At 32.7% G+C, this 21,876-nt stretch overlaps 1 protein-coding gene across 1 annotated transcript in view; it reads left to right on the forward strand.

Moving 5' to 3' along the window:
* LOC134263924 (lysosome-associated membrane glycoprotein 1-like) overlaps positions 1–13,300 on the forward strand; it is a 35,102-nt gene extending 21,802 nt beyond the window's left edge. The window contains exons 5-6 of the mRNA XM_062746280.1: positions 11,725–11,870; positions 13,037–13,300. Of these exons, the coding sequence (XP_062602264.1) occupies positions 11,725–11,870; positions 13,037–13,300 (410 nt within the window). The remainder of the gene's footprint in view (positions 1–11,724; positions 11,871–13,036) is intronic.
* Positions 13,301–21,876: the final 8,576 nt, after the last annotated feature.

Here is a 21,876-nt window from a genome sequence, read left to right on the forward strand (position 1 = left end):
GAATTTCTTTCATCTGTGCAGGATCGAAATTCAACTTTTCTATTTCCGGTGGAATTTTGAAATCACATATGTCACTTCCTCTGAATTTGTGGTTTCACTCACATAAATTCTTGTTGAACAAAAATCTCTTCAGTATTTCCTTTTCTAGTGAATTCGATGTTAGATGAATTTTCAAGTACATCACCATTGACAAGGACGGCAACTCTTGTTCTTGGTGCTAACCACACATCGTCAGTACAAATATTTGCGATACGAAAGCACATAAATCCACGGTTCACTTTACTAAGAGTCCGGACAACGATAATGTTTGATGACAAATGCTGAGTAGCTGTTAAAGGTTCTACCATGGCTTCATACAGTCTTGGCATCTTTGCTGCTGTACCATTAATAACAGTCACAGATTTTCCCGGAATGCGTACTGGAGACTTTGCACAGACTTGAACATATCCTATGACATCACGTTTAATATTTCTGTCACATGCTTTGAATTGTTCTTTTAATTTGTAATTTGCTGAAATTTCTTCAACTTTTTATGTGTACTCTGCTCCGTGTCGCGTTTCTAATAGATTCTTACACAGTGAAATCGTGTTCATTCCCAGAATGGCTGGAATGTTTTCTTTACGCTGACGTGTTTCAAAATCAACAGAATTTTTCACAACTAACACACCCACTTGATCTAACTGTTCACCCATGATCTCAATGTTGACCTCAATGTATCCAATAAACGGTATAGAAAGTCCGTTAGATGCTTTCAAAGAAAACACAATGTCTGTAATTAATTTGGTTGCTGACTTCAGATGTTTCTCATAAAATGATTCTGTCACTGTAGAAACTGATGATCCAGTATCACTAAACAATTAACACTAACACCATTCATTGTCACAAATACTGAAGGACAATTACCAACTAAACGTGTGTTCATTTTCCATGAGTCCGTTTCACTCCAATCTATAAGGGGACTCGGCATTACGAAGAGCTTTTGTTTTCCTGTTCAGAATTTGTAGAATCCGGTTTTGTTGGGCATTCATTAGCTTTGTGTCCCTGCTTCTTACATTGTTAACATGTAAGCATGGTAAGTGGTCGATCATAAAAATACCAGTTGTTGTCATAGTATTTTTGTTTGGAATTGACAGCTTTTGTTAAATTTTTCTATCTGACACGATTGTTTCTTCAATGCGTCGGTAAGTTCTTTGATTTTCTTTTCACTTTCACATTCCGTTTGCTTCGGTATTTTTTCTGTCGATACTGATACTTCAGTTTTCTTTTTACTCTCAGTCTCCCTGTTCGCGGGTATGTTAAGGCAGCACATGGATCAGAATTTGGCGAATTAACACTTTTTTTATAATTATGTAACACTAATTAATCGGAAAAGTCAAGGATAAAACTTTTGCTATAATTATGCATTCTATAGACTTCAATGAGACTTATACTACAGGAAGCACTTCACCACAACGTCACCACGTGACGTCTATAATTAGAAAATATGCCTTAATGAAAAAGTGAAAAGTTTAACACTACCCCGGGGATAGTTTCAATTTGTAATAATTATTATGTAAAAACATCTCTGTACCATGAAAAGTGCTGCTAGAATCGTACTGTCCTATTGTAGAAATAATTATTCAACAATTTCGGACGAAACCTTCCCCATAATTTTTATATTTTGTTCATAACATTGATAAAAAGCATCAATTCCCGTAAACCATACGATTCTAGCAGCGCTTTCCAAAAAGAAAAGAATAAGAACTTTAGATTGAAACAAAAATTAAGTTTCAAGGTATGCGGCGTAGTGTTGAACTTTTGCATCTTTTTTGTTACGAACGACAGAGGAAAGGCTGATCGGCAAGTAAACACCCTCCCTGCTTTAATTTTACGAACAAAATTGCTAAATTATATTACCATACCTTATTCATACGCTTTATTCCCACAAGAATCACACATGATATTCATTCTAATGCTTTTAAACTCCGATTTCTTGTGTTTGTTTACATCATTTCTCGTTACATTTCACTTTCACTCTGCTACTGCATGATCAACAGTTATGACGTCACGGGTTTGGTATGTAACCCCTGTGATAACTACAGAGGCCCAGGAACGACAAAATTCCGTTTATATTATGCGTCTGCATATTTTGATTCATTTTTATGACCTCAAATCAATCTTAGATATCGATTTTAAGAAATTATTATCTCTAAACTTCACGTCATATAGCTTACTGTGACGTCATAACATATAGGCAAGTAGAATATTTGGTTGTAACCTTAACCTACCTGTGTTTTGGTAAATTGATTTCTTATCCAGTGATTCTTGAAACGAGACTTCGCCATGTTCATCTTCTTCTGACCAGAGTATAGCCTCTTCTCTAAGCTAAATATGATATCCGGTTGCGTGCGCAGAGTACGTTATAGATGTTTCCGTAGATACTGGTCTCTGTTATTTTCTGAAAAAATGTTCACACAATGTTTTATCTTGGTTTCCGAAAACTTACCTGTCTTTCCGAGTAATTCTTCTTATGATATCCATCAGACCGTAAGAATATTGACGCAGTGTTTCAGTTTCATTCTGTTTTCTGTCAAGAAATTTTTTCAGTAATTTAATAGCACTATCTCTATCACCAAATACATCCCGCAAAATTTTGACCATATGTAGAGGATCTTTTTGTACATCACCTGAAAAATACTTGATTTCCCTTCGCACATTTCCAGATAGATTTTCGTAATTAGATCCGCCCTTCTTCCTTTGTCATACCACGTGCTGCATATTGAACATTTTCTATCCATTCCTCTATATCCATGTCATTGCCGGTGAATTACGGAACAGTGCGATCTCGCTTCACATAAACAGTTTTTGGTTCTTTTGGTTCGTAATTTGATTTCCAACCCATTTCGCTAAGTTGCTTCAGTAGACCCTTGATTTCTTTCTGTAACGACTTTACAGTTGGATGACTCGCCATTGTAACAGCTGAGAATTGTATTCACTATCAGTACGGGTAGTTTACGCTCGAGTAAACATTCTTTTCCCACGATGTTTCATTGATGTAATGGAATTTGAAGTTCTACTCACGTCGTTGGAATTTTACATGTAATTCTCCGTTGTCACCACTAGCCATTGCTTTAGTTTCCGGCGACGCCAAAGGTAACCAAGCGGAGATGGAAAACGCAGGTTCAGTTTAATAAATTTATTTGGAAATGAGAAAGCAATGGCAGATCTACAAATACTCAAACATATATACAATATCATAATACACATAGGCACTGAGACAAAATACTTTATTTCCTAATCACTTCAAAAATAAGAAAATTTAAGTTTACGAAGCCCAAAACGTCAATTTCATAGTTTAAAGTACATTTCTTTCAAAAATATGAAAAATACGTGAGCTTATAACTTGGACTTAATAAATAAAGTACAAAAATTTAATAGACTAAGAAAATTACCTTTCAAGTGGTGACAACGGGCAACTGGTAATAAGTTAAATTTGGGCCCAATGGGCCCATGCCTCAGTATATATAGCAGAAAAACCGGTTAAACAAGGGGAATCAAATTTACTAGCCAATGAGATTTTGTGAGTAGAATTCATGAATGGAGACTACTACCAAATATGACATAAAGTAAATTATGGCTCAGTAAGTTATTCAAAAAAAGGTAAAAAAATATATATATATATTTTAAATAAATATGACTCTGCCACAATGATATTATGACTTATATATTTTAATAGCATTTTACAAAAAAAAAAAAATAATTAAAATTCTTATTTCATTTTCAATTAATTAAAATTTTAATTTTTTTGGCGGGTTTGATTGACACGTCCTTGCACTTTCACAAATTTTAACTTTATTCTTAATCCCTAGGAAAAAATGGCAATCTTGTTGTGTATTACTGAAAAAATTAATACTATAATCCAGAAAAATCAGAGTAGTGATGTTCGAAAGCAAAACAAATACACAATATATTGTCAGTCCGTGCAGTTGTGGTAAAAAGACTTTGGCGATTAAACGCACCCGGTGAATCGTAAACATCAAACAATTAGAGGTTCTTGCCTTGTATACAATAACTGTGTACATAACACGAATGTGCTCGATTTGCTAACTCTGTACACAACGGAATGACGATACTTGTGAAGGAGTTTTGCTTTCTAACATTTCTACTCTGAATAAAATTATTCTTCTGGATTTAAGTTTTAATATTTCTCAACAATACAAGATTGCCTCCTTTCCTAAGGATTAAGAATAAAGTTAAAATATGTGAAAGTGCAAGGATATGTCAATCCAACGGGCCAAAAAATTTAAAGTTTTAATATCTTTTTAATGAATTAAGAATTTTAATTAATTTTTGTGTGAAATCCTATCAAAATATATAATTCGTGATAGTATTATACAGAAAAAAATTACTTCAAATCTTTGTCCAAGTACCTTTAAATCCACAGCCTGATGAATTCGAAGCGTAACCGCCACTCAAGCCGATTTACACCTTGCGTCATTATTCAAAATCTACGATGGACGGTTAGTGCAAAAAAAATATTTTAAAATATTCAATTGTCTGTCTCAAATATATATATATGATTAATTAATAGAAAGTTTATAAACTTAAGTGGGAATTGAAGTACGTGATCAAATCTTTTGAGAAGGCCTTCCCATTGGAGATTATAAACTTCTTATTTATTTCTTAATAAAACATCTTTAGACTGTACAACATGTAATGAACAATTTAGCATATGAATATCGTAACTACCGATACTAGCGTAAACAAATGTAGTCACGATAAAGCTTACTAATTATAAAGTTAAAGCTTACAATAAAGAACAACTTGTAGGCTCATAATACACAACAATTCAAAAGTAAAATACAGATTACATTACTAGGAAACACATATAGGTCACCAAACCGGAAAAGACGACCCTAACAAAGTATGATGGCTTCCAAAACATGAAATGTAACATCTATACACAATTTTAACGTCCTTGTACTTTAGAGTGATTTGTACGGTACTCCAATCCCTTCTAACTGAGGTAATAGTGGTAGGCATCCTCGTTTCAGTAGAATGTGTGCCATTTTTGACATATTTGCATTGGTCTTTGCACTGGTATCTCTCTTGGATGCTTGTTCAAATAAAAATTCTTCTGGGCTGGTGCATGGAGAACAGGGGCTGGGCTTAGCCATAACTTCTTAGCTGGAGGACTGTTCTCTTCCTCTAGGAAGGAGAAGATCTGGTCAAGATGTGTACAAACAATACTTACAAATTTAATCAATCTGTTCTGTTGTTGGTGAGGCAATCATTTTCTTTGGATTGACCTGGGGGCTTCATTCCTCCTCTGAACTGACATTTTTCTTGACAGGCTAGCAATACCCTTAGCATCTGACAGGATGGCTTCAAAATTATCTTGTCTGCCCTTGTCCACAAACACACACATGTTTCCCAATTTCAGGGAGACATACAAAATCTCAAACCTCTCTACCTCATGGGCGATGGAGGTGTAGCAAGTTGTTAATATTTCCTAATCGTAGTCAGGCTGAAATAGGGCTTCTGGGGTTGGCACCTTTGCATACGAATTCTTCTTGAGCTGGTACCACCCTCTCTGCCAGTCGTCCTCTTTTTCTCGTCATCCTTCTCACTGTTGACAGCCATTCCAAAACCAAGACTCTGACATGGGTGGCAGAAGTACTTCCCCATTCCGTCCTATTCACCAAGCGACTGTACCCTTCTGGATCCAGACTAAACCACACTCCGTCGTTTTCGGAAACAAAATCGGAAGGATATTTAGCAAGTTGGTTAGGATGGATACTTTTGATATGGCTCCTGATGTAGGTCTCTCTCTTGCATGTCCTTTTGTCAGTGCACCAGGGGCAATTTACAGTCATGGTGCCGTGGGATGGCATCAAGTGGTTCTTTGGGTCTCTGCTGGAGGGAAAATTCAGGTGGCACACCCAACACTCTATATCCATAGTCGAAAATCTCATGAAACTGTTGTTAAATGAGGTTTATGCGTCATCTTACACCTTCTTAAAGAGTTTCCTCTTTGTTTAATCTACACACGAAATCATAATATCTGTCATCTCATACTTCTACTTCCGAAGTTAGCTACTACATGTACTAACATCTACATCTTAATCTCTAAGGGACTGGTCAGAACAAGACAGCATACATCTTCCAGATTCAATGCGTGATGTGTACCAGGTAGTAGGTCCACGTCTATAATTCTGCCTTATAAACGACGTGTTAACCATCTCTATCAACATTTCTGGGAGTTCTGGGTGATCAGATCAGCTGTATCCCAACTTTAGTGGTTCACCAATCTTACATCTATCAGCTACATAAACATCTAAGTATTGCTTCTTAAAACTAATGTGAAACATAGAATACAAAACAACATCTGACGAAACTTATATGATTTATTCAACATTTTCTTAAACCAGTTGGGGAGGGTTTTTCCTTTGTAAGGCATCAATCTGTTGACATGATAAACTTTTGCGGGTTTTCGAAATGTCCATCGCACAAGGTAGTTCAAATCACCTTTTTGCTTAGTGATGAGGTGAGGACCTTTCCATTTAGAAGTTGGTTTTCAACAAGGATGGCCTCATATCTGTCGATTATGTCAGCAGTTTCTGAAATACTGTGATAGTCTTTGTCAATACATTTAAACTTCATTTCGACTCTTATTAGCTTGTTAAGGTTGTAAGATAAAAACTTCTTGAGCTTGCTCATCTAAATTGCAGTAAGCTATGTTAACCATTTGTCGGATATCATCACCTAGAGCAGCATCACCCTTTTGTCGTCTGCGTGATTCAAGCTTAGCTTACCATTTGTTCTGGTGTCTCAAATTTTTCGTCTTAGATAATTAAGCAGTAATGATTTTAATGTTAAATCTATTTAATCTTATCTTCTAAGACTGTAATGTTTTTTTTTCTCTTTTATTAAAACATGGTACATAAATAATTCATTGTACAAAAGCATACTACATACATCACATAGCTACTTGAGCATCAAAATCAAAATCACAAGTAATTGCCTATTTCTAGACATAGATTATCCTTAATAACATGTGCCTTCCGTAGAATTGCGTTTTGTAGACAAAGAGAATTTTTTAACTTATTTCGAAAACTTTCTGAAGACATATTTTCTTTTTCAAATCTACATTTCACTTTATATTTATAGATGTTAAAACATATAAAAGACAATAAATTATTCAATCTCGTTGTTTTTGAATTGATTTCATTGTAAAAATCTAGAACAAGTATTTTCCATGTGACTTCAAAACCCAAAAATAAACTAATTTTTTTCCATATATTTTCACAGATTTTGCATTTGTACAACAGATGTTCATTGTCTTCAACAACCATACAATATTCACAATAAGGTTCTACATCTTTGTTCCATTTACTTACATTTAGATTATTATTCAATATGCAATTCAGTAATTTATAATTGAATTCAGCAACATTTTTTTCATACATATACTTAATTTTAGCTAAATATACATTTTTCCAGATATATTTGTAACCAAGATCGAAAGTTTTTTGCCACATATAATCATAAACTGGCCTTTGAAATTTAATGTTTACCAAAACTGAATAATAAAAATCACATTTAAGATTTTCTGGAGTTCTTATGCTATTATCTCTAAATAAAAATGACATTTTGTTTTTAATATTAACAAATTTAGCATATGTACAATCAAAATTGTTTTTGTATTCTCTAAGTACTTTTTTTATCATAATATATTCACAAAAAATATTGTTTTTCTTTTCCAGTATGTTGTAAAAATGTTCAATACTAAGAAAGTTTCCATCATTATCGAAAAGATCTTTGATATATAGAATATTACTTTTTATCCAGTTTTCAAAACAAAGAGGTTTAGAATCATACTGAAACAAATTATTGTTCCAAATGAATTCCGATAAAAATTGGTCTCTCTTTAAAGTACAAATTTGATTAACGTTTTTACATTTATTGAAAGCAGAAAGGACCTCACCATAAAAAAGTGGTATTCTTATCATCTTAAAAAAGGCAGTATTTTCAACGTTAACTACACTTGTTTTGATAATATCATTTACTGATAGGTTTTTAAGATTAAGAATATTGTTCAACATCTTACATATTATATTTTCTTTATCTAATAATCGTTTTATCCAGGATGCTTTTGCTGCAGTAAATTTACTCTCTATATCAACAATACCTATTCCACCTTGGTCAACTTTACCGATTAGCGTATTTCTTTTTATCCTGTCTTTTTTCTTCCATATATACAAGTTTTGATACTTTTTTAAAGAATTCTTTTTTTGGATTTGACAAAATAAAAGCATTATATACCAGTTTAGATAATGCTAGTGTATTAATTATCATGGTACATTTTCCAAAGATTGTTAAGTTTCGCCTTCTTCAAACGCTCAGTATTCTTTCAAGTTTCTCCAATTTATTTGTCCAGTTCATATCATAACAAAAATCCTTATCATGACCGAGATATATACCTAATGATTTTACATGGCTTTTAGCAATTTTTTACACCAAATATATGATTTTCGTTTAAATATCTTTCAATAAATTTTCCTGTTAATAAGCATTCTGTTTTGTCCAAATTCAATTTCGGGCCTGCGACTTTGCTAAATTCATTTATTGTTTCTAAAGCTTTTTTCATTGAATTAGTGTCTTTCAATAGATTAGTGCAATCATCTGCATGTTGAACGATTTTTAAATTTAAATTTCCATTATCACCTGGCGATAAGCCGATTATTTCTTCATTATTTTTAAGCTGAACTGCTAGTATTTCTAGCACAAAGATAAATAAAAGCGCTGATACAGGACAGCCTTGTCTAATCCCTCTTTGCATTTCACATGATTTTGACATCCATCCATTATTTTTAACTTTGAAGGTTGGTTTGAAGTATAATGTCTTTATCATCTTGATGAAGTTTTCTCCGAAATTGAATTTTTCTAGAGTTTTGTACTGTAATGTTGATGTTTAACTTCCACACTGGACGGCTCGTGGACTAGTATCAGGACACAATAATATTTAGTATCCTACTTCTGACACCAGTTTGTAAGCTACCCCAGGGTTGGTTAGTATTTCTGAATCCTCAACATCTATGTAGGACTAGTTTATTATCTAAATAATTCATCTTTTGTCAGGATGTACCACTAATTAAATTTATTCTTATATAAATTCAACAACCAGGCACCACTCTATGTAGATTCTTTGTTGAATGACACTCAAGCTGATTGATCAGTCATACTCATCATTTAGTGTATGTGCATCATCTCATTATCATAACAATGTACAAATATCAATATAAAACATGGCTGATTCTTCAGAAACACAAGTTTAAGTCGTACAGTGTGGTAGGAGATTTCAAAATAGGCTATATATACGTAAATGACATTATAAGTTTCTCACCGTCTTTGTTTTCTATCTTTCAGTTTTCGAATGTTGCCGTCATACAACTAACTGAAATCTGTCGTATCGTAGTGCGCGCTTGCTTATATTACCTCCTATTCCCTGTCACATGACTCAAATTACCCAATGAATCGAAGCTGTACAAACTATGAACCAATCAACAGCTTGAGTTCCCACACAAGTTCCCACAAAGAACTACTTTTGCCACACAAGCTACCGTGTAACATCGTAACAAATAAAATTATTAAAAAATAAAAAGTGGAAATATAATATATAATTAGCCTGACTAGACGAATTAATAAATACCTACAATGTTATTGATGTTATTAAAAAATCTCTAGACTGTACAACATACACTGAAAAATGTAGCGTATGAATATCCTAACTACCGACAATAGCGTAAACAAATGTAGTCACGATAAAGCTTACTGATTATAAAGTTAATGCTTACAATAAAGAACATTTTATAGGCTCAAAATAAACAACAGTTCAAATTAAAATATAGATTACGATCCACAATTCTTATCGCAAATCTCGATTGAAAGTATTCGCATCGACTTTATTACCATTGCGTTGAGTGACGACACTGATGAATCTGACTGAAATACAATTGCTAAATCTAACAAAGAATCTGATTGGTGCTTTTCTATAGACCCGTCCACTTTCTCATGGAAACAGCTGTAAACAAGTGGTAGGCCTCTCCTTACTGAGCGAAGTATATAGTGGACCTTTGTAATACCTTATTATTAAATTATTGTGGATGTTGGTAACCTGTATAATGATCTTCAAATTAATAAAATCCGACCCAGGACTAGAAGTTGACTTAAAATGATGCACGTCACCCGGGGCATATTTTTGCGATTGAAAAACAGGGACGTTTTAATTCCCGTTTTTCTACAGTATATCAAATAAATTAAACATACTTAAATTTGGAAAATGTATCAGTGATATTAATCATTTTATAGTGAATATATGGATAATATTGGCCATTACAGTAAAAAGTGCACTGCATGAATAAAAAAGAACAAAACATACACAAAAGGATTAAGACTTTTTTCTGATCGCATGTTTTAATATTGCCATGAAAGTAGTAGCACACACACATTTGAAACATGGTATTTTTGACAGTAGTTAACTTTTGAATAAATCCGATGTTTAACCACATATGAATATTTTTTTCATCAGATCAGATGCTCCGTATTAGCTGGATATGCTGTTTACGTAAGTACGCGGTGCCATGCAACACCGAAAATGGAAAATACCGTGAATAGAAAATCGGCAGAATTACATGTACAATAAAATGAAAATAGGTGTGTCATCGAACGCTAAAAACATGTACCGTCTGTGAAAGGAATATATCACTTTCTAAAAAGTGATTTTATAGTTTGTTTGTTCGTGTATTTTGTTCAAAAAGTCAACATAGCCATAGGTTTTCGACAATCTCATCACAAGGCCGTTGGACGCTTTCCAATTTAAATAGGTAAAGGATACTGCACGAGAGTGGGCGGGTCCTTATCAACCAATTAAATCGCTTGTTTTATAGAATGAAATCTGTGATTCAAATTGTTCAATTGTCAAATCCAATAGTGTCAATACTCAGGGCAACGCTATTTCAACCGCAGTGTAATACTTTCGAGCGAGATTTGCGATAACATGAATAGAAAACAACACTACTAGGAAACACATATAGGTCGCCAAACTGAAAATGACGACCCTTACAAAGTATGATGGCTTCCAAAACATGAAATGTTAAATCCACCCTCTATTCCCCGATATAATAACTCCTCGATCTTTCATGAAGCGACAACAGGTAAAATATGATGATAATAGCTAATACTTAAATCGTATCTAGATAAGCGGACATTTATTTTCAATTAAATTATAAACGAACAACTTTTCTGGCAGGCACATGAAGAACATAGATTTAACAAGAAAGAGAGCTGCTGGACGACAGTATAATATTAAGTTTAAAAATCAAGTGATACCGGTATATCAAAATATACTGAATTGACACCGGATTTTTTGTTATTTCCCGATCATGGCAAGGAGCACATTGTGGAGGTGACCGGTTAGCAGGGATTGCTTACTCCTCCATGGCACCTAATACGGACCTTACAATGACTTTTTTCTTGATTTTTATATTTATTGAATTGACAAAAATTTGAAAAGATACTGATGAAAAAATTGAAATTTTGTTTATACTTTATATCACTTGAATTATTTCAAGCCCAATTTCTTATGTTGATTTTCTTAATCAAAAGTACCAGACGAATGGAAAATATTAAGTTTGTACAAAAATATCTTCATAATATCGACCAGTCTATTTGACCATTCTACAGGATATGACTGTCCTGAAGATACTGGACCCATTCCAGACCCTGGGAACCCTCCTGTACATAGTTTTTCAGTGACAGATGGAAACATCACTTGCATTGTTTTCAGAGCTGGAATTAAGTTTAACATTTCTTACACGTCACAAAATGGGGTAAGTGAAAGACTATCTACGAAGATATATGCAGTTGAGAATAAAATAGTACTGGTAATATTAAAAAGTTTACTTTTCCCTCACACAAAGATGCTAAGTTTTCCAGTGAAGCTGAGCACTGCTGAGGTTGCAAAAATCTATACTCATATATTTTTATGCACCAGGATCGATAGATCCGGGGGCGTATATTGTTTACGTCCTGTCTGTCTGTTTGTTTGTTTATCTGTTTGTTCGTTTATCTGTCTGTTGTTAACTTTAACCTTCGCCATAATTTTTGAACCATTAGAGATAGAGACTTCATATTTGGTATGCATAATGCGCTTATTACGTTCTTTCAAAAGTCACAAAGATCAATGACTGTGTGACCTTGACTATGACCTAAATGCTGTAAATAGCCTTTTCGAACTTTTTTGCTGCCGGGTGCATAGTGTTTCACAAACACATTTTGTTTTCAATATTATCGTTTGGGGATACTAAAAGTATATTTTTAAGCATATGTCCTCATTTTTTAACTAAAATTATATGAACAAACATATGGAGATAACGAACAGTATTCAAGTTCAAAAGACCATAAAATCAATACAAAATAGGAGAAGGGAAAACACAGATCTCCAAAACATAAGAAGTTAGATCAAGTGCCATGGAGGAGTCAGCATCCCCTGCCGACTGGTCACATCCGCCGCGTGCTCATTGATTAGGAAATAATGGAAAATCCATCGTCAATTCAGTGTATAATTATAATGGACTAACAATCAGTATGTAAAACGTCAGTCAGCATTTGACTCAATGAAAAAATATATTTGCTGGCAAGTTCATTGTATCGACCATAAAACTTACGAAATGATGACTTTTAGAAAACGATAAAGTTGATATTTTTGTGTCATCAACGTGTTTGTCAATAATTTACCTCGTTTTAGAAATTTTTCATAGTAGAGCATGTTCTTATGTTTCGAATAAACTATGCAGTTGATGAAGGTACAGTGTTTATTGCTACAGAAATAAGGGGAGTTGAATGTCCTTATATTCAAGAAGTATTGATGTTATAATTTTTGCAAGTATTGCGTATATTCTTGTAATACACTTAAAATTCGGTTTTTACTTTTGAAAAATAAAACTCATGTAAATTCATATTTTATTTTTTTCATGTCTTCTCTTCATTTTTGTAGGATACAACAGAAGTTATTTCTCTACCAGTTAATTACAATGGAACTGGTGATTGCAACACAACATTGAATGGATTTTACTCACAGAAAATGGTTGTTTCATTTTACAATTCCTGGGAGTTAACAATTTACTTTTCCTCTGATGTACAACAAAGTGAATATTTAATAACTACGGAGAGAGTTACAAAGTACCACATCTCACAGATTGAGCTCGTTTACGATTTTAACAACAACCTTTTTACCAATGTAACAGACAGCAGTGAGTAATATTAGTTACTTTTTCAAATAAATAGCATTTGAAAAATTGTTTTTATTACATATAAATTTCAAATACAATGAAGCGCATTGAAGTGGTAAAATTTTCGGTTTGAATGGAACGTTCTGAGCTCTCTTAAAGCCGCTTGGTCCGATTCTAATCGCTAAAAATATATATTAGTTTTTCTTCTTGAAAAATTATTGTTCATAAATTGTTTCAACTTTTGTCAACTTATATCCCCAAAGTCTTTTTTTTAAAAAGATATCAAAATTCAAAAGTTAAAAAAAATAATTTTTGTTGGGTCACACAAAAAATAATCCTTTGTTTACATTGCGTGAAATCACCTCTGAAAAATTTAATTTATCGCTTTCATGTATAACGCATGAAGAACAAACCCGAGCATTTTTTCCACAACAAAGTGTACACGGCAATATTCTAGCCCTCGTTACTAAACTCCCTTTTAAAAAAAATCTTTTAAAATATCTGATTTTCCTTTATTCTGAAAATATGCATATTAACATAAAAATTACTATGGATTATATTCAGTTTATTTCTTAATTTTTAAAAGATATATCATGACTAATGGAAAAAACACTTGGGTTTGAATTCTCTTCATAATTAGATATAACCGATAAAAGTATTTTTTTCAAAGGTGACTTCAAAACAGATCTTAACTTCTCGCCAGGAACTGCTGTCTGTCAACAAGTTTTTTGGTCTCTGTTTTCCATGTAAGGATTGTTGTAATAAACTAATAAAACAATCTTATAATTAATTTTTATATATTATCTATGTAATGACGTACTTTTATTGTGTAAGATAATATGTGCCTGTTTTGGGTTAAGCGGCTTTAACTGTTTAAGACAGACCCATTTCTTTAGAAAAGAAAAATCAGTCAAATGATTCAATCGAATACCTGTAGAACAGGTATTCCAAAAATATAATAGCCAATCAAATTTACGGTCCACATAAACAGCGAGTAAGCACGTGTTCGACTGATACATGTGTTATGCTTACTCCAATAAACATGATAAAATCATAATTATGTACAAATTCGTTGCAATGCGTGTTTTACAAAAGCGGAGACTATATACATATTTTTTTTTTATTTAAAAATCTTCAATTTAGTGTAACTCATGTTGCTTGTCGCGGAAAGTGGGGTGTCCTGAAACATTACGACGAATACTTCTTTCTCGTTTTTAAAGAAATGGGCGTGTTGTTATGTTATAATTGACGGTCAAAACATGATTCAGAATGTTTTATCCAAATGGAAAATTTTACCACTTCAATGCGATTCATTGTAGCTTCTTCCGAGCCGGACTTATTTGTGTTTTTCGTTTTTTGTATTGGGTTTATGGCGATGGATACCTTTAATTATGCTTAATACTTCGTAAAGTTAAATTTGGATCTCCCTAGTAGTTAAGGTAGTTTATTTGTAATTAGTTTTTTTCGTCATTGATAAATGACAATATCCATCAAACAATGTATTATAGAGTTTTAAGGAAGTAAAAATTAACAAAGCTGCAGGACCAACTGGGAACTGGTTTTCACGCATTCTTTACAATACAGGCATTTGTCTAGCATAAGATAAATGGAGGGCATAAATGTTCTTTTGAAAGATTAAATCAAGTGGGTTTCTCCAAAGTTTTTGAACTATAAAAAATGTGCCTCTTGAAAATTAAAGTTTTTTTATGGTTGTTGTATTTCTAATTATAGAACATTGTTGGACCATTGATACATGCATACGTACACAGGGTTGATGTCTTACAATTCACCAGGTCGATTTTATTTCTTTTGTAGTTGTCTGTAAAAGTGAAATATCTTTTGCTACCAATCTCAGTTTACTATCAACAGAAATAGATAAAAGCTATAAGTGTGAAAAAGAGTCTACCATCAACATTCAAAATGGTTTATCTATTATTACCAAAGAACTTCAATTTCAGGCTTTCAAGAATGAAAACAGTAGGTAACATTATTATTATTATCATATCATTATCATTATTATTTTTAAATCTACAATTTTTAAAAAAGCACATTTGTCTATGTTAAGGTTTTCTTCTTTATCTGTGTAGATGTGTCATAGGATGCATGTACATCAGAGTATGCTATGTTTTTTTTTTTTTGCAAAGACAAAAGGATCATTATGTTAAAAATTGTTTCACACAAACAAACAAATTATTTACAAAAATAACAAAAACACTTGTCTAGATAGGAATGGAGGCCCTTGCTTGCCAGGATTTGATAAACGTAAACATTAATCAACAAAACACAATTCTTCAATGGTACCGATTTTTTACCTTCCTTCTACAATGTATCAGAAAAGTAGTTAATCAAATATCGCAATACACAATGCATTTGAACACAGTGTTTATTTGTCCTCCTTTCACTGATTACAAATATAATGCAAAACCTGTATGAACACAATTATGCTTCCCTCGTCGCCCTTGAAATACCATAGATAAAAAAACAACAATGATGTTGAAAAAACTATGGAATCCTGTAAGTCCTCAGCAGTTACGAGGTAAACAAAATGAATGGCGGACTCATTCTCACATACTTACATAAGTGTAATAAATTATAATGTACAATTAATTGACTTGTTTGAATAAATCATATATAAAATAAATGTATATAAGAACTATCTTTTTAATAAACTTTCTCTTATTAAACAAAGTACAAAAAGAGGGTGGGTTGATGGGTATGAATGTGACAAAGAAAAAATTTCGAGTGAGTTTTAAAAGCATGATTGAATGTTTACCTGTTCACCTGTTAATACAGGTATCGACCTTTAAATACGGAACAATAGCTACGACAGCTTTTATTAGCAGATATTAAACGAAAGCAAGCGTTCCTAGTACATATGATAAATTAATTTAAAGTCCTCGTGTTTCATTCACAGGTTAATAGGTAACATTGATTTTTATTATGACAAAAAGATCAAAGAAGAAGTTAGCACATGTATATATAAAAACTCAAAGTCATGATGAAAGCTGGCATACTAAGAGTTTTTTTCAATTCTCTTTATATAGCGGCAGTCAAGTGTAAAGAAGATGACTATAATTACATCCTGTTAATTTCCATAGGAGCAACATTAGGAGGACTTCTACTTTTAGTCATAGTGGCTGTTATTGTACACAAGAAACGTAAAAGTTATGAACAATTAACATATTGATTTCCAATTTTATCAATAAAACAGTAAATTTGTGATGAACATGTATACATATCACGGTATGTCGAAGCTATTTTGTTTTTGAAGACATGCAACGCATTCAGATAGTGCAATATACCAAAATACTTAAGTAATTATATTTTTCTGAAAATAATTGAAAAGTTCTTGACAGTTGCTGATGTTATAATGCACATGTTTTTTGTATTTATTGAACAATTGAAAATAAACTTAAAATACTGTTATATTAGATATAGTTAATTCAAACTTATAAAATGTTTAGTTCCATCGTTAATGAAATATTATAGCATTAATTCATATACAAATAAAATAGTATTTTAAACCCTAAAAATAATTTAAAAGGACTTTTGTCGGTAATAAGCAATATTTGCCACAGGCACTTGTTTCTGTAATAAATTTTAACCCATAGTATAATAATAACACAAGGTATCGCACTCTGATTTTCACTGAGTACCCTTCCCCCTTAGAATCGCGCTTATTTACACTTTCAGAGGAAATGCACGGGTCATCTGTTTATACATATGTCTTCTACGATAATTAATTTAAACAACCATATATGACATGCTCATCTTTATTTTCTTTTATCTCCGCAATCAGGTTCAAAACCATATATGACATGCTCATCTTTATTTTCTTTTATCTCCGCAATCAGGTTCAAAACTCTGCTAGCCGAGTGGAAAGTGAAACTACACCATAGAATGGTATGTTCTAGTCTCGGGCAAAGAATTAGACCTCGAATTTGATTGGCCAAAAATCTGTTTCTAAAATTAAATCGGAAGACACTATGAAATTTTATTTATTCAATGCAATATCAAAATCTGGAGTTGAGCTTTTAAACCTACGCATTCTTTAATTTTTCTCTTTGCCCGAGATTAGCACATACCGCATTATGGTTTCTACTGGGCGAGTAGAGTTTTGACGCTGTGGAGGGAGGGAGGGAGGAAGGAGGGAGGAAGGGAGAGAGAGAGGGAGGGAGCGCGCGCGCGCGCGCGCGCGCGCGCGCGCGCGCGCGCGCGCGCGCGTTACGGAGATGAAAGAAAACAGAGACAAGTAAGTCATATATGGTTCTGTATATAAACAAGCTAATTCAGAGAATTCGTTTCCCCCGCTTAGGGAAAAAGTCGGATCCCCCTGACTGAATTTGTAGAGTTATTAAATTAAATACATGTATACTGAAGCAAGTAAAATACATGTATGTCAATATGCGTATAATAATTTGGTTACTTATTCTTTATTATGTGTATAGAAGATTCTTTTTATATGGAATGTTTATCACACTGTAATGATTATTTTATAACCTCAAAAATTATTCTTTTCATATGCTGAATACTATCATTAAAAAAAAGCTAAAAATAGCGACATGTAATAATATAAATACTAATAAAACTAACGGGGCGGGGCACTTTGAGAGGGGCGAGAGAGCACCTAGGGAGTTTTTGTATAAAATTACATTGCATAAGCTCAAAATCTTCTTAAAAATCGCACGGAAATGATAGTGTTACACACAGACAGAATGTATAGATTTACGACCTTGAACTTTGACCTTTTGATCTCAAAATCAATAAGGATCTTTCTTAGGCCACAGGGAGTTGTTATGTAAAAATTTCATTGCAATTGCTCAAATGGTTCTAGAGATATCTTGTGGATTATCGTAGATGACATAGGAATAAAACAGTTTTCCACTGTCTTTTCTCTGAAAGTGTAAATGAGCGCAATTCTAAGGCAAGGGGGTACTCCGTGTAATTTGGAGTTAGATACGAGGGTTCATCCAAAAGTAATGTCAGTGTGTCAATATCTTTAATATTTGGCGTCATATTATCAAATGTCAAAAAATGAAAATAAAATGACGTCATTGCTGTTTGATCATAAACATTGCTGTTTTAATCTGCTGTATTGAATAAAGGAAATGTCGAAATGGAGGATAGGTAACCGCTGAAACGAGCTGTGGTGCATTTTTGCTACAAAATCGGAAAATCGCCCGTAGAAACAGTTACGATGATTAATCAGACATACAGAGGAGAGATTTGTTTATAGATGGTTTCAGCAATTTTAGCGAGTCATGGGTCACTAACTGAATGATCAGCAAAGGACAGAAAGACCAAAAAAGGGAGGTCGGGCGGAAACGTTCAATGGTGTCTTACGTTGTCCAAAGAGAGACGGTTAGACAGTTACAGAGATATATTTACATCCACTGAATAATTTCCCCTTTATTTCTTAAGAAAACCCATTGCGTTCATCACTGCATGAACTACATTGGCATGTCGCAAGTACAGATTTCTTGATCAGTGGTTGTTCCATCAATGAAACGTATAAAGACGTTTGCATTATTAATACAATAATTAACCTTTTTATTCAAACTTTAAATGAATATTTAAACAGATATAGATATAAACAATAAAATGCTTTCTTTGTTTGTTATTACTGGAATGAACGGTCGCAGCTATTGCAGAAAAAATTTACATAACCCGCTTACACGGGTTATGTATTTTATCTGCAACAGCTGCTTCCATTCATTCCAGTAATAATATTCAAAGAAAGCATTTTATTGTTTAAATAAAGAAAATTGTTTGTTTATTGGTACTAATCAAAGAATTTTGACAAAGGACTAAATAATATGTAAAGTGAGTGTATAATGGGTGCCAATCATTCTTATAAAAATAGAAATATATGTGACTGTGTTCGTAAATCTCAAATATTTTTAATGAAACGAAGGGGAAGCGTTCAAGTGTATGACGGTGCGTATCCGTTATACGACGTTATTTAAGTGCGGCGACTACCTTAATTGCATTTTGTATATAATTCCATATTTCAAAAAGTATGAATCATTTTAATTTTAATTTTTTTTATGACTGATAAATATAGCTTCAGGCATGTATAATTTCGTTGATTTACGTCGAATAGTAGCAATTTTATCGAAGTATTGACATTACTTTTGGATCAACCCTCGTACCTTGTGTTATTTTATACTATGGGTCAAAAATTTATTACAGAAACAAGTGCCTGTGATATTTGCCCCCAAAATCAAACTTTGACGGAGAAATATTTGATTATGTTCTAAAACAGGGGGATAGATGCTGACTTCATAGCAACGAATATTTTCATAAGCAGTGACGTCGTATGCTTGAAATGACGTCAGGAAAGTTACGTAAATTTTAAATTAAAAATTTCTACAGAAAAATGCATTTAAAACGTCGATATTTTGAGTAAAAGTAACAGAGCGCAGGTCTGCTCAGGCTCAATATGGCGATAACTTGTAGGATGATAATATCAATAAATTATGTTAATATTGTTCCTGATCAGACCTGATCTATAAATTCGATAACTAAAACTGTTGAATTTTTGTCCATTTTGTCCTTTTTCTCAAAATCATGCAACATCCGACTAGTTTGTGACGCCATAAAAACAAAAATTGTCAATGACCTACTTTGAAACTACTATATGCTTTTATTAATTTATATTTAATTTATATTTCTCATATGCATACACTTTATACAATTCAGCACATTTCAGATTTTTTTTTCTAAATTTTTGTGTGGAGAATGATATATAATATACCGAATATAGAAAATTGAAATTTGCTTTGATCCAATACATGTATATTCAATCTATTAAGATTTTTTGAATTCATGTACATCTCCAATGTAGATAAATTATATTTGATAGATACGACGGAAATAAAACTTTTAAAAGAATACCAGATTGTATCTGTGTAAATATCTTAATTTTGATAAATTATCAAAAATGAAATTAACTAAATTTAGTGACTTTTTAAGGATTACTGGATGGGATCAGCTACAGAAGATGGAAATTTCCTTTATCAAGATATAGGCTATGTGTAAAAAATGGACACAGGCGCTTAGGGTTTACATTAGCTTTAACAAGAAAATATAAGATACTTATAATTATGAATTGTACAATGTACTTCTGTGAGTTGTGCTAAACTAAGCAAAATAACACACTTGTCTTGATTGGGGCCTGATGTCACATTAATCTGAGAACTTTACACGCTAACTCTCGATTCCCGCCTACATTTTACAACCATTTAAAATGGCAATGTGGCCATACAAGCTTTGTTTAATACAAAAAAATTGCATTAAAATTTTTTTTATATCAAAATACTGTTCAATGTCAAAATCAGCAAGACAATGGTGTCCTTTAGCTTGATAGTTTTTACAGCAAAGTGTCAATGACATTATGTACCTTAAAAATGAAAATTCACATAAAATAACCTCTAGGACGAAAGACCACCACTCGCTCTAATTACACCATCTTCTCGTGGATCCATCTACCCCTGAATAGGACGTTTAACTACTGCACTAATCATTCTAAACAGTTGATGTTGTGTGGAAGGGGGGGGGGGGAGAGCTTAGACATTATTTCTAAAAGTCTCAAGTGTGTTCAAGTAGATTCAGATCCGGGGACTGATAGGTCTGTGCATCACACAGAAGCCTTTTGGTCAACGCTTAGACCCTCCTTGGGCATCTTACACTTAGGTGTACCTCTTTAAGGATGATTCAGACTGTTTGAGATGATACATATTCTGGACTGCCAAAAAACAATGTGTTTGTTTTCATTTTCTAACCATTGAAGTTGCTGATTTCAACGTTTCTAAAGTGCCTAAATTTTTAAACCTGGTTGTAACGTGAAACCTTGGTCTCAGACAAAGGTCAAAATCACTTCCGGTTAAATTTTGAGTAAAGCTTTCCGATTGCGAAAAGTTGGTGATGAAAATAATGCACAACCTTTATATAAAAATGTGTTTATGGTTGTAAATTTTTCAAAGTAATATCACGAACAAATAAATACTGAAATAAAAGTGAGTGAAACGTGTCGTAAATATCAGGATGATCCAGATAGCAACATTCCAATGGCTCTCCCTTCTTTCTAAAAGGTTTTGTGTTTTCTTCTAGAAACTAGAACATTATACAAAGTACTAATTTATTGTTTTTAAGCTACGTCACAGAACTTTGGTTCTCATCTTTGATAATTAATATTCTTCGACAATTGTCGAGAAAGCTCAATGGCATGGTTGTGATAATTGAAAATATCATACCATTCTATCATGTAGTTTTTAAATGAACACATTTATTAGAATGGACACTTGAAGTTTTGTTATACGTGTATGTATTTATATTTATTAATCGGTGGTTCCATTCATATTACTTTTTCTTATATTTGCCTTCTTCGTCGCATATTAGAATCCACAAAATTAACAGTTTATAATTTAGAAATATTAAAAAAACATACACATATTAGTTCACACATTGCTGTTGTACTAATATTATTTTTTTTTTTTCAGTAGAAAAAAAATCTATATTTCTGTTATTTTATTACTGTTCCATTTGTTTATAATTTTGATAAAAATATGGAGTAATCTATAGATAATCAATGTTCATCAACATA

Source organism: Saccostrea cucullata, unplaced genomic scaffold (genome assembly GCF_032062105.1).
Source record: "Saccostrea cucullata isolate Sc308-1 unplaced genomic scaffold, CSIRO_AGI_Scuc_v1 ctg1771, whole genome shotgun sequence".
Taxonomy (NCBI): Eukaryota; Metazoa; Mollusca; class Bivalvia; order Ostreida; family Ostreidae; genus Saccostrea; species Saccostrea cuccullata.